Consider the following 17,293-nt stretch of genomic DNA (forward strand, 5'->3'; position numbering starts at 1 on the left):
TATATATTTTTTACTAATTTTATTTCACGTTTAGTTACTGTTTAAATTAAGCTATAAATTCGAGGCCTATTATTTACAGATGTGATGCCCTGCTATTAGGGCAACATGTGATCGATTATCTTTATTTCGTGGCCAACGACGGTGAAAATGTTAAATAGTTGTTTATTTTAGTAGTTATAGATTTACTTGCTTAACTATAAATGGACCTCTGGATTAGCATTGAAGACAACGATATAAATGTGAATGTATTTATTTATTTATTTATTTATTTGCCTTTACCAGAAATTGACCTTCAATTGAGTAAAATAGCCTATACTGGAGTAAAGATTGTGTCATGTAAATGGAAACACATGATAAAAACTGAAAATGTAGTTACTGAGCACCAGAGTAAGTAGGTTTGCATCTACAGGTGGGTAGCGCCTAGCAAATGAAAAGTTCCCATTTAGGGGAAGAGTAGCTGCCAGCAGAGGCACAGAAACCACCCCCACCCACAGCTGCAGCACAAACGCGCGTACACGTACACCCCCTTCACTTCATTTAGACTGTCGCTTAGAGTGGATATACCGGGAATGGGATCTTCACCGAGAGCTAAGAAAAACTTTCAATTTTTCCGCGTTTATGCCCTTCAGAGACTCCTCTTTATCTTGCGGGAATAATTGGGAGCAAACAAAAACAAGACATTGTATTCCAATGTGAAGAATCGTAGTAGGCTATAGGTGTGAGTGTAAGAAGTTTCCTGAAAAGAAATACGAATGGGATAAATTCTGTAAACAAGATTGCATAGCATAAAAGGAATTTTAATATTCGGAACCTTTCCCTAAATCAATTTTACAGATTTTCCAAATTAGCTTAAATAAATTCAAAATATTTTTTTTTAAAGCTAAACAAACAACCTTGCACTGAACAGCCGAACCTGAACTGTGCGTTAAAGTGTTGTTAATTTAGACAAAACATAATTATAGGGCCATAGTGATATTGTAGAAGCCGATTATTATTAAAAAGGGGTTGCGCTTGTGTATGGAGACAGGCGCGGACACCTGTGCGTATTCACCATGGCGAAGTGGTTTAAAGATTTCCCAACTAGTTTGAAGACTGGATCCGACCGCATCCGTTCTGCTTCGGAATCGGGAACTCAGTCCCGACCCAAACCGGTTCTGACTGTCGGTACTGGTTCGAAAGGGAGTCTGCGTAAAAATTCTGGAGCGGAAAACGGTGGTGGTGGTGTTGGTTCGCTTCTTCACGGGAGAAATCGTAAAAATTCGGCCATCGAGCTGGGACGGAACCACTCCAGCACTGGCTCGATAAAAGACGGGAAGATATGGGAAATTCTGATCCCTGGGAAAAGTAAGAAACACACCAAAATGGAGGGGTTTGAAGACCATCGCACTCTGCGGACCACCAGTCTCGCTGACGCGTACATGAGCAGAATGATCAAGGTTAATGATCCAAAATCCAGTGCAGGAGGATCATCTCCAGACAGCGAGAGGGCCAAGTCACCAATCAGAACAGAAACGGTAAGTTAAAGACTGAGGCAACACCACTAAACAAGCAATGAATAATCATAAACATAATTATATCATGTATTTTTTTATTTTTTTTTATTTTTAAGAACACGTTTAAAGTCATCTCTGGACAAAAAGCAAACCTCATATACTCTTACAAATAAGTGTTTATATGTGTGTTATAACCATTTATGGTTCCACAAAGAACCTTGAACATTAATGGAACCTTTCAGTTTTACAAAATATTCTTTATACTGGTAAACAGACTTTTTGAAATGTTCTTCACTCTTTTAGATTGAAAATGGCTCTTTTAAGAACTGCTCACTGAAAAGTTCTTTGGGGAACCAAAAATTGTATGGCATCACTGTTCTTTAGCTAGTTTGGGGGTATTATGCACTTTCATGCTAGGCTACTGATGAACTGAAATAAGACCAGCTCAAACCAACTGGGACCAGCATCCCTTGCTGGTTTTAGTACGTGTTTTAGCAGGGATAAAGGAAGAATAGCCCTGATCTGAGTGATAAAGCAGGCCTCAGAGAGGATGTTCTTTTTAGTCCATGACATACTCCAATTTTCCCAGTCACCCTGTTGACTGTGAGAACCAAACAAATGTCTTTGTTTAGAAAATTGAGATCAGTATCTCTCTTCCAGTTCTTTGTTTAAGTAATATCTTCTCCCCTCCCTCAGCCCCCTCTTTTCTTATTCATATCTTTCTTTCCTCCCTCCTTGCTCTCTCTTTTTCTCCCTATATGTTATTTTCATTGAACTGCTGTATTATAAGCAGACACAGTGGAGCTGAAAAGCAACAAACACAATGAAAACCCTTTCCTTGCCTCTCTTCCTGTCTCTTTTCCTAGTCATGCACACACTCTTCACTCTGTCTTTGTGGGAAACACACTTTTGTGCTCGTATACACACACACCCTTGCTCACAAATACGCAAAGAATACAATGCATACATAGCACAATAGCTCCATCCCATTCTTCCAGTCCCTGGTGAAGGCAGTGTTTGAAGAATTATGTCACTTGATACATAGACTGTATCCTCTCCCATTTACGGACATCCCCTCCAGCTACACTTTGAACATAATAGCACAGAAATCAGAATCCCATGAGGTCACACACACAAAAAATAAGGGTCCAGAGGGAGAATCAGAGAAAGAAAGGGGAAAGATGGGCTGGAGAATAAGCATAAGCTCTTCAGCTAAAGAAGCACTGATTCTTCATCTATGAGTTGTAACAAAGAATTCCACCCAATCAGATGTAATTTAACTCCAGGTCTTGACGAAATGGCCTTTTTTTTTTTTTTTTAGCTGGGTTTGCATTATTTCTGAAGTAGATGATTGTAGCACGTCCACTAGTGACACGTTGTATCATAGTATTTACAGAATATTGTAAGTTCCTGTAAACTTAAGTGCAATCAGTAGCACTTTTTGCATTATATTGATTCATTTGCTATGTAATTCAAAATGTTACATTGATATGTAAAGAAAGTAGGGTTGCCAGGTCTGCATAACAAAACCACCCAATGGTACTCAAAACTAGACCAACTGGGTTGCAGGAGAAATTGACTATTAAAGTAATTTCCTGAGGGACATCACTTTAACCTGAAAAAACAAAACAAACAAACAAACGTGGCAACTGTATAAACTTTACCCAGTTTCGCAAGAAAAACTTGGCAACACTGAAAGAAAGATAAGGAACAGAAAGAACAAATTAATTTACACATTTTCCTTATTTTCTTTAAAACAAAAATAAAATAAATAAAATCAGGGTTACTGTGAGACATTTACAAATGGAATTGGGCAGATCCAAAACTTTAAAATATTAATAAATACTTATACTCACTGTTTCAATAGTATAGTCTCAATCAAGTTAACATTATTTTAGTGGGAAACATCGTTTACTAACCTTTTCTGTGTAGTCATATCCCATTTTAAAGTTCATTACCATGACAATGCAATGCTTAAACCCTAAAACAACCATACAAATGAAGAGAACAAATTTACAGCTCAAATAATACCTAGGTTTTAACAGAAGAATTAACACAAGTGTTTTCACAAATATTTTAAGCTTCACATTTCTCCAGCAATGGGCACAACTTACTTAAATTGTAAGGGCCACACTGTAATCTTGATTTCTGTTTTGCTTTTTTTTTAAGAAATGAGGCATGAGTCAAAATAATTTTTTTGTTGCAATCAACATTATGCCACAAATGCTTTTGACTGAGCTGAACTTAATCTAAACTCTGAATATTTCTTTACTTTTGAAGGTGTATCTTTTTTTGTAGACATGAACAAAAATCATAGATATCCCTTCCTATTCTTCTTTTCCTCGGACTCGTAATAGATCATCCTGGAGGACTATGCTGACCCATTTGATGCTGAGAAAACGAGGGAACAGAGAGAGGCTGAAAGAGAAGGAGAGAATGATGGTTACATGGAACCATATGATGCCCAGCTCATTATTACAGGTACATCACCACTTCTTTACTACTCTTTCTTATAATCGTTTATTCGTTTAAAATATTTCTTAGACACAGTATTTGAAGGTATAACAAGTAGATTTTCAGGGATTCGAAGGGTATGAAAAATCACGGCTCCCTCTCTCTCCCCTCTTTGGTGGTTTCCACGGTGACAGTGTTGTGCTGGGACAATGGGTGCAGTTTCCTCTTTCTGCTTCCTGTTTCCTGTCTGTGTTTCCTTTGCCCCATTCTATGGACAGGAAGTTGACCCCTGCCGTCCCCCTAGTATGCCTGGCTATGTGAGAAAGACCCCCCCAACACTCCTCACTCCCCCCAATCACTTCCCAGAACTCAGGAAGTGGCCAGCTAAGCCAGCCAATCACAGACTCGGCCTGACTTTCCCCTGGTATGACCATTGTTTTCTCACACAATGGGCCAGACACAAAGTGACAGCAAAGAAACAGTGAGTGAAGGGAGAACGATGGAGCTCCAGGCAATGCTTTGTTGACTCTGAACTTTAAATCTTAAGGAATGAATAGGTGCATGAGTACATGTAGTTTGAGACGAAAGTTAAATGTGCTAATCTGAAAGTGTTATACACTAATGTTTGAGAATAATATAAAATGCTATATTTGTGTCTTTTCCTTACAGAAAAAGTATTTTATATACTGTACTATATATAAGATAGGTTTGCATCATGTATTAAGGTTTAGTTTATCCCTTTTTCATATTTTCATGTGTACCTAAATTATTTATAGGTTAAAGACATTGAAATATTCAGTCTAAATGTAAAATCTAAACTAAACCAAATAGTTAGCCAACACACAAAGGCAAGTGATTACAGAAACTCATGAGATTAAGTTTTAACCGAAAAGTTGATGTAAATGTTTAAATGATAAAATGTTAACTTCACATTGCTGCTAGAAAAAAACAGCCCTAATGCAAGTGCCTCAAAATAGCCTTGATTTCATCTTGATTTCGTTTTGTTGTAGAAAATGAGTCCTGTTTTTTGTTCTGCTGCTTGTTGCGTGTGCTTACAAAGACTTATGATTTATCTTGGTATTTGTTAGTATACTACAGATTTATCTTTGACTTAATCATAATTTCCTGTGGTTTCTCACACTTGTAAGATGAGCTCAAAAAAAGTTGCTTCATAGAATAAACTTCTACCTAGCTGCTCTTTCACAGTTATAGAGTGTTTTTTTAGGGATGTATATGTAGGGGAAAAAATCAGTTGGTGTGTGATGTGACTGACAACAGTGTCATTCGCTTTAAAATCTGTTCAGTGTCATTACTATTTCAGTTTTAACAATTATTGCAATATGTAACACATTGGATAGAAAAGGTGAGATACAGAGAGAGAAAGATGGGGAACTCACTAATGTTGACACCTTGTTCTGCATATTTAGCGCATAAGCTATTTACTAAATGAAGCATATGGATATGCATATTAAGTAGTGATATCTAGGGACACATAAGGCCATCCTTTTCCACTTTCAGTGAAACAGAGCAATTAATTCAGTCCCGTTTTACTTTACTCAGTGTTCCTGTGCCTTAGTGGTAGAGCATTGTGTTGGCAGAGCAAAAGGTTGTGGGTTCTGTTCCCAGGGAACACACATACTGATTTAAAAAAAAATGTATACCCTGAATGCACTGTAAGTCACTTTAGATAAAAGCGTCTGCCAAATGCATAAATGTAAATATAATGTTTAATGATAAAATTTGAAAAGTGGGCAGTGATTGGCTGCTCACATGCAAGGTCCATAACAGAATGTGTTATATCATTATGGTTTGTAGGTATGATAATATGTGGAAGCTTGATAAATGTGAGCCTAAAGGTTCAGTCACATTTACTTTTGTTCTGCAATTTTTCACAAAATCTAGGCAATAGGAATCTACATGATTTGCAATTACACAAGGCTGAAATATCTCCCCACGCAAATGCAAATTTGTACTGACCAAAAGAAATCTGCTTATTTTGAAAATAACTTCTATGTGATTTTTCCTTCATACGTCTCTACACTACTGGCAATTGAGATTTGATTTTGCTAATGTGACCACACTGTAATTACAGCCCAAGAACAAATAGTTTACTTGGGCAATGTTTCACAAATAACCTTTTATTAATGTTCCTATCCAGTGAAATCTTCTGGAAGGAGTTCTGATCCTGCATGCTAATTTGTGCCTTTACACAGAGATTCGCCGACGAGGCTCGAAGGACTTGCTGAAAGTGTGTGTGGTGTTGAATGGAGGAGAAAGCGAAGGCTCTGGACCCCCTCAGATCTATGATGTCCCATATGAGGAGGTTCTGGAGGGAATCCCCTTGACCCGACCTGAGTCTGACCCCAGACCACCGGCAGAGTATGAGCTGCCCTGGGAATGGAAGAAGGAGCAGATTATTAGAGCGCTGTCAGGTAACAATCCTCACATTCATATTAGAAGCAGCTTCTTTATTTAACATTACTGATGCATAGACACAGTTTAATGAGGAAAATTATTAAACAGTCATTTAGAAGTCAGTTCATGTTATTGAGGTACTTATAGTGTAGCAGTTGCTCAAAACATTTGGGATAGCAGGGTGGGGGTCATTATTACCAGATGCCATAATAAACACTGTGTTGGTTGATGTTTCTTTCATTATACAGCTCAGTTTGATGGAATAGACCGCATGTCGAAGGAAGAATCAGGTTCTCCTACTGTAAAACAGCAGACACTGAGACATAAGAGCTGGACCCCTAAAACCCTTCGACCGAATCCCCCATCCCCGACTTCCCCTTCATCTCCCAGCACCACCCCAGACACTGAGACACCAATTGTTGATCCCACCCTGCCTTTGGAGAAACAGAGGTGAGTATTTGTATATTAAAATGTGGTGATTTTTTCTGGATTACCTGAAACTCAAAGAATGAAATGATGAAAATAAAATTGTAATGAGAATATGTGTACAGAAATGTACAGTATATTAACTGCAATGACATGAAAAACACGATCACCTAGCTACTGTTTATATTAGCACTTACAATAGAGGCAAACTTAACAGTTTACATGTCAGGGACAATATCAAGAAGAATGTTATCACTTAATGTCATCACTTCTAATTGTTCTAATGAAAGTTTGCACTCCTAATGTATTTATTTTGTAATGTATATTTAAAAATGCTACTTTATGTATAACATTTTAAATAATTAATTATGTTTTTGAAATATTTCTGAAAAAACATGTGACACTGAAGACTGCAGTCCATTACAGAAAAAAAATAAATTTCAAAATATATTCAACTTGTAATAATAATTTACAACATTACAGTTTTTTATTATATTTCTTATAAAATAAAAGCAGCCTTGGTGATCATAAGAGACTTCTTTCAAAAACATTTTTCAATTATTCAAATTTTTGTGCACAAAATAAAACAAAATAAAAACATGATGGGTGCTGTAAATTGTATTATTAAGTTTATTATAAATTATTATTATTAGTAAGGCTATTACATGCCTCAAAAAGTGAATGTAACTTCACTATATTAACAATATAGCACGGCTGCATATTGCAAAAAAGTGAACATTTTATCATACTTTTCTAATCCTCATGTCATTTCAAACACATGACTTTATTTCTTCTCTGTGAAACACAGATAAAATATAAAATATAGATATTTTGAAAAATGTTTTTGTCCATTCAGTGAAAGTCAGTGGGATCATCAACAACACTGAACCCCACTGACTACACTTTATTGACAAAAACACTTAGATTTTTTTTCCCATATGTCTTCTGTTGTGTTCCACAGAAGAAAGAATTAAATTTAAATTTAAATTAAATTAAATTAAATTTATGCATTTAGCAGACGCTTTTATCCAAAGCGACTTACAGTGCATTCAGGCTATCAATTTTTACACATCATGTGTTTCCGGGGAATCGAACCCCCAACCTTGCGCTTGCTTGCTTGCTAACGCAGTGCTCTACCAGTTGAGCTACAGGAACACACAAAAAAAAAAAAAGAAAGAAAGAAGGTGATACATTATCATTTGAATTTTGAGTTTCATTTTAAAAATGTTGCTTTAACAGTTAAAATGTGTTATTTGGCAAATGTATCCATTTATACAGTTTCCCATCTTTCTCAGTGCCTCTTAATTCTCTTTTTATACATTCTGTACCTTCTCTTATCATATTACATAATCAAACTGTGAAGATATAAGAATCTCCTGCCCCTTTCTGCCCTCTCTGTCTCTCTCCTCAGTTGGTATCATGGCAGTGTGAGTCGTCAGGAGGCAGAGGCTCAGCTGCAGCACTGTAGGGAAGCCAGCTTCCTGGTGCGAGACAGCGAATCAGCTACCAGCAAATACTCCATCGCCCTCAAGTAAGTGCATGCTTGTGTATCTCTGAAATCAAGAGAACAAGAAATGAGTTAGCAGTCCTGAAAAGCTGACGTAGATGATATAAGATCCCTCTCTCGACAGGACGAGTCAAGGGTGTGTGCACATCATCGTAGCGCAGACTAAAGACTGTGGCTACACACTGGAAAAGAGCAGCTGTGTGTTCCCAAGCATCCCAGAAGTGGTGCACCACTACTGCACCCAGCGCCTTCCTTTCACCGGGGCAGAACACATGACCCTGCAGCACCCCGTGCCACGCACACACTAAAAACACACACAAACACATGCTGAACTTATACATATTCACAGCGGTCTCTGGTGCAAAGATGTGAATGTACAATACCATGGAGCCTGCCAATCAAATGCCAGCAAAGCACAGCTTAAAACTCCTTGTCTTACTGTATGTATGTAGATGTGCGCATGGAAAGGAATAAGTGAACAAGTGGAACTTGTGTTTTAGCTCATTTGAAAACAGGGTTTTCCTCAAATACGACACTAGAAAGGAGGAAATGTATTTCAAAGAAACTGTAGTTTAAGCGCAACAGTTTACGCAATGCGTATCTGTTGCACACTTGTGTTTTGTTATTTCCTCATCCCTTGTTTGAGTGGGTTGGGACTGTGGCCTCATAAATTCATTCCCAATCATTTTTTTACTGATCTAATTTTGTGCCTGAAGGAGTGACTCACATCTTGACTCTTCCTGCTGGCAGCAGCGGTAAACTGCAGCAGTATCACTCCATTGTGTTACTTTCCCTGAAGAGAAACAGTTTACTCCCTTCAACATTGCATTTAAGTGGCCCGAATCTGCACAGTTGATATTTTTAGGATCCTTAGCGTAGATTTTAGTTTTGAATTGTAGCTGAATTCTCATATTATTTTTACTTCTGAGAAAAGAAAAAAAAAAAACACTTCGCCACACATTGACAGTTCAGTTAGATCATTAGTTTGGATCAATACAGCAAATTGAAGCTAGCTCGTTCATCAGATAAATGAGTCATTGCCGTTGATTGGCTAATGTTCTTGTCTGTATGTGATAAAACTTTTTATTGATTGGTTTGAGTTTAGATGTTGAATGGATTTACTGACCATGCAGTCATACTCGGATTCATGGCGTACCGAATGTGGCATCACTGGTGATGGGAAGTTATGTTTAAATGTATGTTGTTGTTTTTTTAAAGGTAACATGTTCCATTTTAATCTTAAAGGATGCTAAATTTGATTCTTGTTTAATCTATATGAGAGAAATGTGATGGGGAAAATGCATGTTCACTGAAGATTTTGCCTTTGTACAATGTAAGACTGTGCAAAGCCTGAAATAAAGCAAATTTGTTACATTTCTCAGTGTCTTTCACATTCACACATAATGCTTTCTCTCTCTCTCTCTCTCTCTCTCTCTCTCTCTCTCTCTATATATATATATATATATATATATATATACATATTACTCACTTTATTTTTATGCAGAAATGTCTCTCGATCAGCAAGGTTCAAGTTTATTGTAAGCCCAAGGGGCAATTTTTGATGCAGCATAAAATCTGTAAACAACACACAACATCATACTGAAAACAATCCATAAACAATACTAACAACACTTTCACATGTTTAAGAGTCTAACAGCAGTAGGAATAAAAGAAAATCCCCACCGGTTACTCTTAAGTTTAGGCATACTATAACATGACCCAGAAGGAAGCATTTTAAACTCATGAAACAGCGGATGAGTATGATCTACAAGAATAGTTTTGGCTTTCTGTAAGACGAACCGCTCAAAATTTATTTGATAACCCAGTCTGCTTAAAACCAATAATCTTACTTCCTTGGTTAACAATGCCATTCAATGAGTTCTGATGCTTCACATTTAGATTAGCATACCAACAACACATAGAAAAACAAAGTACAGATTCAATATAAGATCTGTAATACATGGTCATAAGAGTCCTGCTAATATTAAAAGTAGAAAGCCTCCGAAGACAGTACAACCGTTGCTGGCCTTTTTTGCATTTTTTTTTTTTTTTCATGAAAATCAAAACGCTGTTTGTTGTCAATAATAAGCCCAAGATACTTTATAAGTACTAGCCCAATCCACCATTTGACTTTTAACTATAGTTGCCTGAGTTGATGATGAATGACTAGATCTAACGTCGCCATATGTCTTGTCTTCTTTATAATGACATTCATCACACCATGTTATAAAATCATTCACTACTGGACCATGACAGTTCTCAGCCTTCCTCAGGAGACTGACAATAACAGTGTCATCCACAAATTTTAAAATGAGCCTGTCTGTGAGTTTACTTACACAGTCATTAGTGTACGAAATGTAAAGCAGGGGTGAGAGAACACATCCCTGTGGAGAACCTGTAGATGTTATAAGGGCATCTGAAAATGTGCTATTTACACCCTCTGCCTTCTTTCACTTAGAAAATCTAATAACCACCCCACTATCTTATAATCTAATTTAAACTCTGAAATTAATTTCTTTATTAAAACATTGGGGATGATCTACAAAATCTACAAAAAAAAGTTTAATATGGGTTTTTGGTCCCTCCAAATGTTTCATAATGATATTTAACAGGATGGATGAAATCAACTCAACAAATCAACATATTAGAATGATTTCTGAAAGATCATGTGACACTGAAGAGTGGATTAATGGCAGCATTACATCATATGATTGAATTACATTTTATAATATTAAAATAGAGAACTGTTATTTAAAATTGATTTAATTACTGTTTTACTGTTTCTTTCTTTTTTTTTTTTTTTGGTAAATAAATGTGATATTTGTAAGCATAAGAGACTTACTAACCTCAAACTTTGAACAGTAGTGTGCATCATTGTTGCAAGGATCTTATGATATTACACACTAAACATTTATTAAACATTGCCAAGGCATCTCAAATTCAAGGGAAAAAAAACACATAAATAATAAATAATAATATTAAATAAATAAAATAATAGGACTAATGCATAAGTAAAATAGCAAATGGAATATGTTTTAAGAGCTGAACTGACAGAGCATAGTGCTAGCCATGCCATTTCCCAGCGATCCCCCATACTAAAATATAAACCTGGAATGCACTGTATGTCAGCTCTGAGAAAAACATCTCCCATTTGAACAGTTGTAAATGTATGTATGTACTCATCTGATCAGATTGAGCACGGTAATATATTGTCTTTGTGTATGTATGAATATCTTTTCGCAAAGAAAATGTCTGTTTCTCGTATTTCCTAATAGTTGACTGAGACCATAGAATTCCCTATTCCTTCACATTGCATTTAGAACTAACAGGAAAAACCTAATCAGTCAAATCCAGGGCTAAATAATGTTCTTTGTGACAGCTGAAGTCAGTCAGTGTGTCAAAATCACGTAAGTTAGAGAAAGCTGCCAGCAGCAAATGGCAGGAGACAGAGAGGGAAGGAGAGAGGGAGGGGTAAAGGGGAGGGAGGGGTGACATAAGCACTCAGGGGTCCCAGTCTGTAAATAATTCAGCAAGAGACTCCAAGCACTTGGAGCACTGAAGTTTCCCTGTCTGCTCAACTCTGCAGAGATAGAGAGAGGGAGGCAGAAAGTAGTATACGAGAGAGAGAGAGAGAGAGAGAGAGAGAGAGAGAGAGTACAAAGATGCACACAGATTATGAAATCAGAAGGAAAGGGAAAGAGTGGAAGGCTGTAAGGGAAACAGTAGAGGGAGATATGGAGGAGAGTGCGGAAGTTTAAGAGAATGACAAAAATATCAGCAGGAAAGACTATTTAGAGGTGGTGAATGATGGTGAAAAAAGAGAATGGTAAGCAGGTAAAAATGTATGTGGTTCAATAAAGATGAAAATATGTTTTTGTTCTCTCAAAATATCTATCTATCTATCTATCTATCTATCTATAGCTATATATATATATATATATATATATATATATATATATATATATATATATATATATATATATATATATATATATATATATATATATATTGTCACGGGGTGAAGAACCACTCGACAAGAGGTACGTGAAATCAAAAACCCCGGAGGGTGGGTTTATTGAAAAGTGAAGGGTGCCTGGTGAAGTGTCCTGCTCTGCTTTCTGCTGGTTGGTGCTCCCCGTGTGCTCTCCGTGCTCCTCTGTGCCAATCAAGGGGAAAGTGGGTGTCCAGACGTGCTCCAAAGGGTGTGGGCTGTCGGTCACTCGCTGCTTTCTGTGGGGATAGAAGAGAGGGGTTAGTCCAGCTTTGCGTTCTGTTTGAGAACCTCTTCTCAGTGCAACATGTGCTGCTTTTCAATGTGCTGGCTGATGGGGAGCAGCTGTGACCGATCAGCCGGTGACGAGGACGTGCAGGTGTTTTGGTTTGGTTTCCAGGGCGACGCTGATTCCTCTGGGAGTGCTCGTCACATCCCCCCCCCCCCCCCCCCCTAAGCGTCGTTCTGGTCCTGCGAAGACATGTAGAAAGTAGGGGTGAGATTAGGGGAGGGTGGGGAATGACCCCTGACAGACCTGCATAAGCTGTCCAGATCCGGGAGAGGCCATCGGCGTTCGCTTTGGCGGCCCCAGCTCGATGGCGGACTTCAAAGTGGAAGTCCTGGAGCGCTAGGAACCAGCGAGTCACCCTGGCGTTGGTGTCCTTGGCGCGGGCCATCCACTGTAGGGGCGCGTGGTCGGTTACCAGGGTGAACTTGCGGCCCAGGAGGTAGTACCGGAGCTCCAGGACTGCCCACCTGATGGCCAGGGCTTCCTTCTCCACAGCGGCGTGTTTCTTCTCGGCGGGGGACAGCTTCCTGCTGATGTAGATGATCGGATGCTCCTCACCTTCCTGAATTTGGGAGAGGACCGCTCCTAGTCCTGTGTCGGAAGCATCCGTCTGCAGCAGGAAGGGGCAGCTAAAGTCCGGGGCGTGGAGTACCGGCGAGGACGTGAGTGCTGCTTTCACCTGGGAGAAGGCTTCTTCCGCCGACGGGGTCCAGCATACTTTCTCCGGCTGCCCCTTCCTGGTCAGGTCTGTCAGGGGGGCGGCTAAAGAGGAGAAGTTGGGGATAAAACAACAATAATAACCCGCCAACCCCAAGAAGGCTCGTACCTGGGTCTTTGTCTCCGGTCTTGGTGCGGCGTGGATGGCCTCAACTTTCTTGTCTTGCGGCCGGATGAGTCCTCGGCCGACTTGATAGCCCAGGTACTTGGCCTCAGAGAGGGCTAGGTGGCATTTTCGGGGGTTGGCGGTAAGTCCAGCCCGCCGGAGCTCCGAGAGCACCCTCCGCAGACGATCCAGATGTTCGTCCCACGCCTCGGAGTGGACCACGACGTCATCCAGGTAGGCGGCCGCGTAAGCTTGGTGGGGCCGCAGGAGGATGTCCATCATCCGCTGGAACGTCGCGGGGGCCCCATGTAGGCCGAAGGGAAGGGTCCGGTACTGCCAGTGGCCACTGGGGGTGGAGAAGGCGGTTTTCGGCTTGGCGGCCTCGGAGAGCGGTACCTGCCAATAGCCCTTGGTTAGGTCTAGGGTGCTGATATACCGGGCCCTTCCTAGCCGGTCCAGCAGTTCGTCCACCCGAGGCATGGGGTACCCGTCGAATTCGGAGACTTCGTTCAGGCGGCGGAAGTCGTTACAAAAGCGGAGGGTGCCATCCGGCTTTGGGACCATCACAATGGGGCTGGACCACGGACTCCGGGATGGTTCTATTACCCCCAACTTTAGCATCTGTTGGACCTCTTCCTCAATAGCCTGCCGACGAGCCTCCGGGACTCGGTAGGGCCGTTGCCTAACGACGACTCCTGGGGGCGTCCGGATATGGTGTTGAAGCACGTTGGTCTGCCCGGGCTGAGAGGAGAACACATCCTGGAACTGACTGACCAGGTGCTGCAGCTCCGTCTTCTGGGCAGCCGAAAGGTGGGGGTTGATATCCACAACCACGGGCTCGGTGAGGCTTAGGGCAGCTACTTGGTCCCGGGTCCCCACCCATTTCTTTAGGAGGTTGACGTGGTAGAGTTGCTCCGCCTGCCGTCGTCCCGGCTGTCTCAGGCGGTAAGTGACCGGTCCAACCCTCTCGACGACCGAGTAGGGCCCCTTCCAGGAGGCCAGAAATTTGCAGGCGGAGCTGGGGACCAGGACCATGATGCGGTCTCCCGGTTGGAACTCCCGTGGCTGGGCTGTCCGGTCATAATGACGTTGCTGCGCTTGTTGGGCCCTGGTGAGGTGTTCCCGGACTAACGGCATCACTCGGTCGATCCGTTCCCTCATTTGCCGGACATGTTCGATGACGGTACGATGCGGGGCCGGCTGCTGCTCCCACGCTTCCCGGGCCACGTCCAAGAGGCCCCGGGGTTGACGGCCAAACAGGAGCTCGAAGGGGGTGAAGCCAGTTGAGGCCTGGGGAACTTCGCGGATCCCGAAGAGCACGTAGGGGATCATGAGGTCCCAATCCCGCTTGTCCTCCGCCGCCACACGTCTGAGCATTTGCTTGAGGGTCTGGTTAAATCTCTCTACGAGGCCATCAGTCTGGGGGTGATAAACAGTGGTCCTCAACTGCTTCACCCGCAGCAGCCGGCAGAGGTCAGCCATTAGCCGGGACATAAAGGGGGTTCCCTGGTCAGTCAGGATCTCTGAGGGGAGGCCGACTCGGCTGGCCAGCAGAAACAGCTCCTGGGCGATGGACTTTGCGGTGGCCTTCCGCAGGGGGACTGCTTCTGGGTACCGGGTGGCATAGTCGACGATGACCAGGATGTGCTCATGCCCTCGGGCAGACTTCGGCAACGGCCCCACTATGTCCATTCCAATCCGCTCGAAGGGCACCTCGATGATAGGCAGCGGGATGAGCGGGCTGGGGGGAGGAGTCCGGGGCGACGTGGCCTGACAGGTCGGGCAGGCCTGGCAGAACCGCTTTACCTCGGCGTCCAGGCCCGGCCAATGGAAACGGTCGCGGATGCGTTGGGCAGTATTGGCTGCCGCGAGGTGTCCTGCCATGGGGTGGGAATGGGCCAGCTCCAGAATGGTCTCGGTCTTGGCACGAGGCACAACTAGTAACTTTTTCTCCTCCCCCCTACGCTGGGCGACACAATACAGCAGGCCATTCTCTACGACAAAATGTGGGAGAGGGTGGGGCCGGGGGAGGACGTCCTCTCCATCCACGACTCGCACCTGGCTCCAACAGTGCTTGAGTCGGTCGTCCTCCCGCTGTTCCTTGGCGAAAGAGCCCCCTCCAGCGGCCTGTTGGTAGACATTATAAAACAGATTAGTAGATTGGGAGGGGGCCTCACCTTCTCTCCCACTGTCGGAGACGAGCAGGGCCGGTCGGCGGCGGGGTCCAGGCGGCCGCCTCGGTCTTCGACGGTTCCCCTTGGGGCTGGCAGGCTGGGTAGCGGCGGACAGCAGCTTCTCGAAGCCGGGCCAATCCCTTCCAAGCAGTATGGCCACCGGCAGGTCCTTCACCAGGCCTACCTCCACTGGCCAGGTGCCTTGGGGGGACGAAATGACCATCTCACGGGCCGGTACTTGACGAGTGTCTCCGTGCACACAGGTAATCGGTAGGAAGTTTTTCCGGCCGCTTCGCGGGGCGCACAGCCGCGCCTGGATGAGGGTGACCGCACTGCCTGAGTCCAACAGGGCCCGGAACCGTCTTCCATCCACCTTCACATCTGCTTCGGGGGCTCCCGCCGGCACCCGTTGGTGAAGGATGCAGCCTGCCAGCCAGGCTCGCGGAGGCGACGGTGGTTCGGCACTTGGCATGGGCTCATCTCGCGGAGGGGGAACCGTCGGCCTGCTGACGGGTCGCGCGGTGCCTTCGAGCGGGCGTCGCTCCTGGACCACCCTCCGGGGGAATGGCGGCAGCCGGTCCCCTGCCCCGCTGGGATGAACGGCATCCGCCAGCTCGATCGCCTCCACTAGTTCCCGGACGTCACGTGGGTCCCTCATGCCGACGGCCTGTCGGTGGGCGCGAGGTAGTGCGCGCAGGAGGCGATCGACCACCACTCGTTCCGCTACCTGTGTTGGTGTGGGGTTTCCTGCCAACAGCCAGTGCTGGGCAAGGCGGCTGAGTTCGGCTGCCTGGGCACGGGCTGGCACCCGGGGCTTGTATTCCCACTCGTGGAACTGCTGGGCGGCACTTACAGGGGAGAGGCCCAGCCTCGCCAGGATCTCTCGCTTCACTTCGACATAACTGTCGGCACTCGTCAGGGGGAGCGAGAAGTAAGCCCTCTGTGCTTCACCGGTGAGTAGGGGTGCCAGCGCACGTGCCCACTCGTCCTCTGGCCATCCCTCTCGGTGGGCAGTGTTTTCGAAGACCTGAAGGAAGGCTTCCACATCGTCATCGGCCGTCATCTTGGGCAACAGACGGGTGGCTTGTGCCCGAGGCTCAGGTAGCGGAACGCGCTGGGCCGCGGCCGCCCGGACGGCGGCGAGTTCATCCTCCGTCCTGCCCAGGCGAGTGGCGAGGTGTTCCGCTATTTGCTGCTGGCGGATGCTAACCTCAGCGAGGCGTTGTAAGACGTCCTCCATCGCGGGGCCGCGCGTGCCGCCTTCCGTGGTGCTGCTGACAGAAAGCAAAAAAAAAATTAGGAGTTGGGGCGGTGACCTTGTCGGTGATTCCTCACTGTTCTGCCCGCATTCTCCACCACTGTCACGGGGTGAAGAACCACTCGACAAGAGGTACGTGAAATCAAAAACCCCGGAGGGTGGGTTTATTGAAAAGTGAAGGGTGCCTGGTGAAGTGTCCTGCTCTGCTTTCCGCTGGTTGGTGCTCCCCGTGTGCTCTCCGTGCTCCTCTGTGCCAATCAAGGGGAAAGTGGGTGTCCAGACGTGCTCCAAAGGGTGTGGGCTGTCGGTCACTCGCTGCTTTCTGTGGGGATAGGAGAGAGGGGTTAGTCCAGCTTTGCGTTCTGTTTGAGAACCTCTTCTCAGTGCAACATGTGCTGCTTTTCAATGTGCTGGCTGATGGGGAGCAGCTGTGACCGATCAGCCGGTGACGAGGACGTGCAGG

At 43.8% G+C, this 17,293-nt stretch overlaps 1 protein-coding gene across 1 annotated transcript; it reads left to right on the plus strand.

Moving 5' to 3' along the window:
- The first annotated feature begins 510 nt into the window (after positions 1-510).
- LOC113116464 (SH2 domain-containing adapter protein E-like) lies at positions 511-9,669 on the plus strand. The gene is made up of 6 exons (XM_026284646.1): positions 511-1,514; positions 3,851-3,974; positions 6,161-6,379; positions 6,611-6,812; positions 8,200-8,319; positions 8,420-9,669. Exons 1-6 carry the CDS (start codon positions 1,053-1,055, stop codon positions 8,601-8,603), a joined length of 1,311 nt encoding a protein of 436 aa, XP_026140431.1. The 5' UTR covers positions 511-1,052; the 3' UTR covers positions 8,604-9,669.
- Positions 9,670-17,293: the final 7,624 nt, after the last annotated feature.

The sequence above is a fragment of the Carassius auratus genome, chromosome 16 (assembly GCF_003368295.1).
Source record: "Carassius auratus strain Wakin chromosome 16, ASM336829v1, whole genome shotgun sequence".
Taxonomy (NCBI): domain Eukaryota; kingdom Metazoa; phylum Chordata; class Actinopteri; order Cypriniformes; family Cyprinidae; genus Carassius; species Carassius auratus.

Coding starts and splice junctions, on each gene's coding strand:
- LOC113116464 (XM_026284646.1), top strand. CDS start 1,053: ATGGCGAAGTGGTTTAAAGATTTCCCAACTAGTTTGAAGACTGGATCC. Junction 1,515..3,850: donor CACCAATCAGAACAGAAACG/GTAAGTTAAAGA, acceptor GACTCGTAATAG/ATCATCCTGGAGGACTATGC. Junction 3,975..6,160: donor TGCCCAGCTCATTATTACAG/GTACATCACCAC, acceptor GCCTTTACACAG/AGATTCGCCGACGAGGCTCG.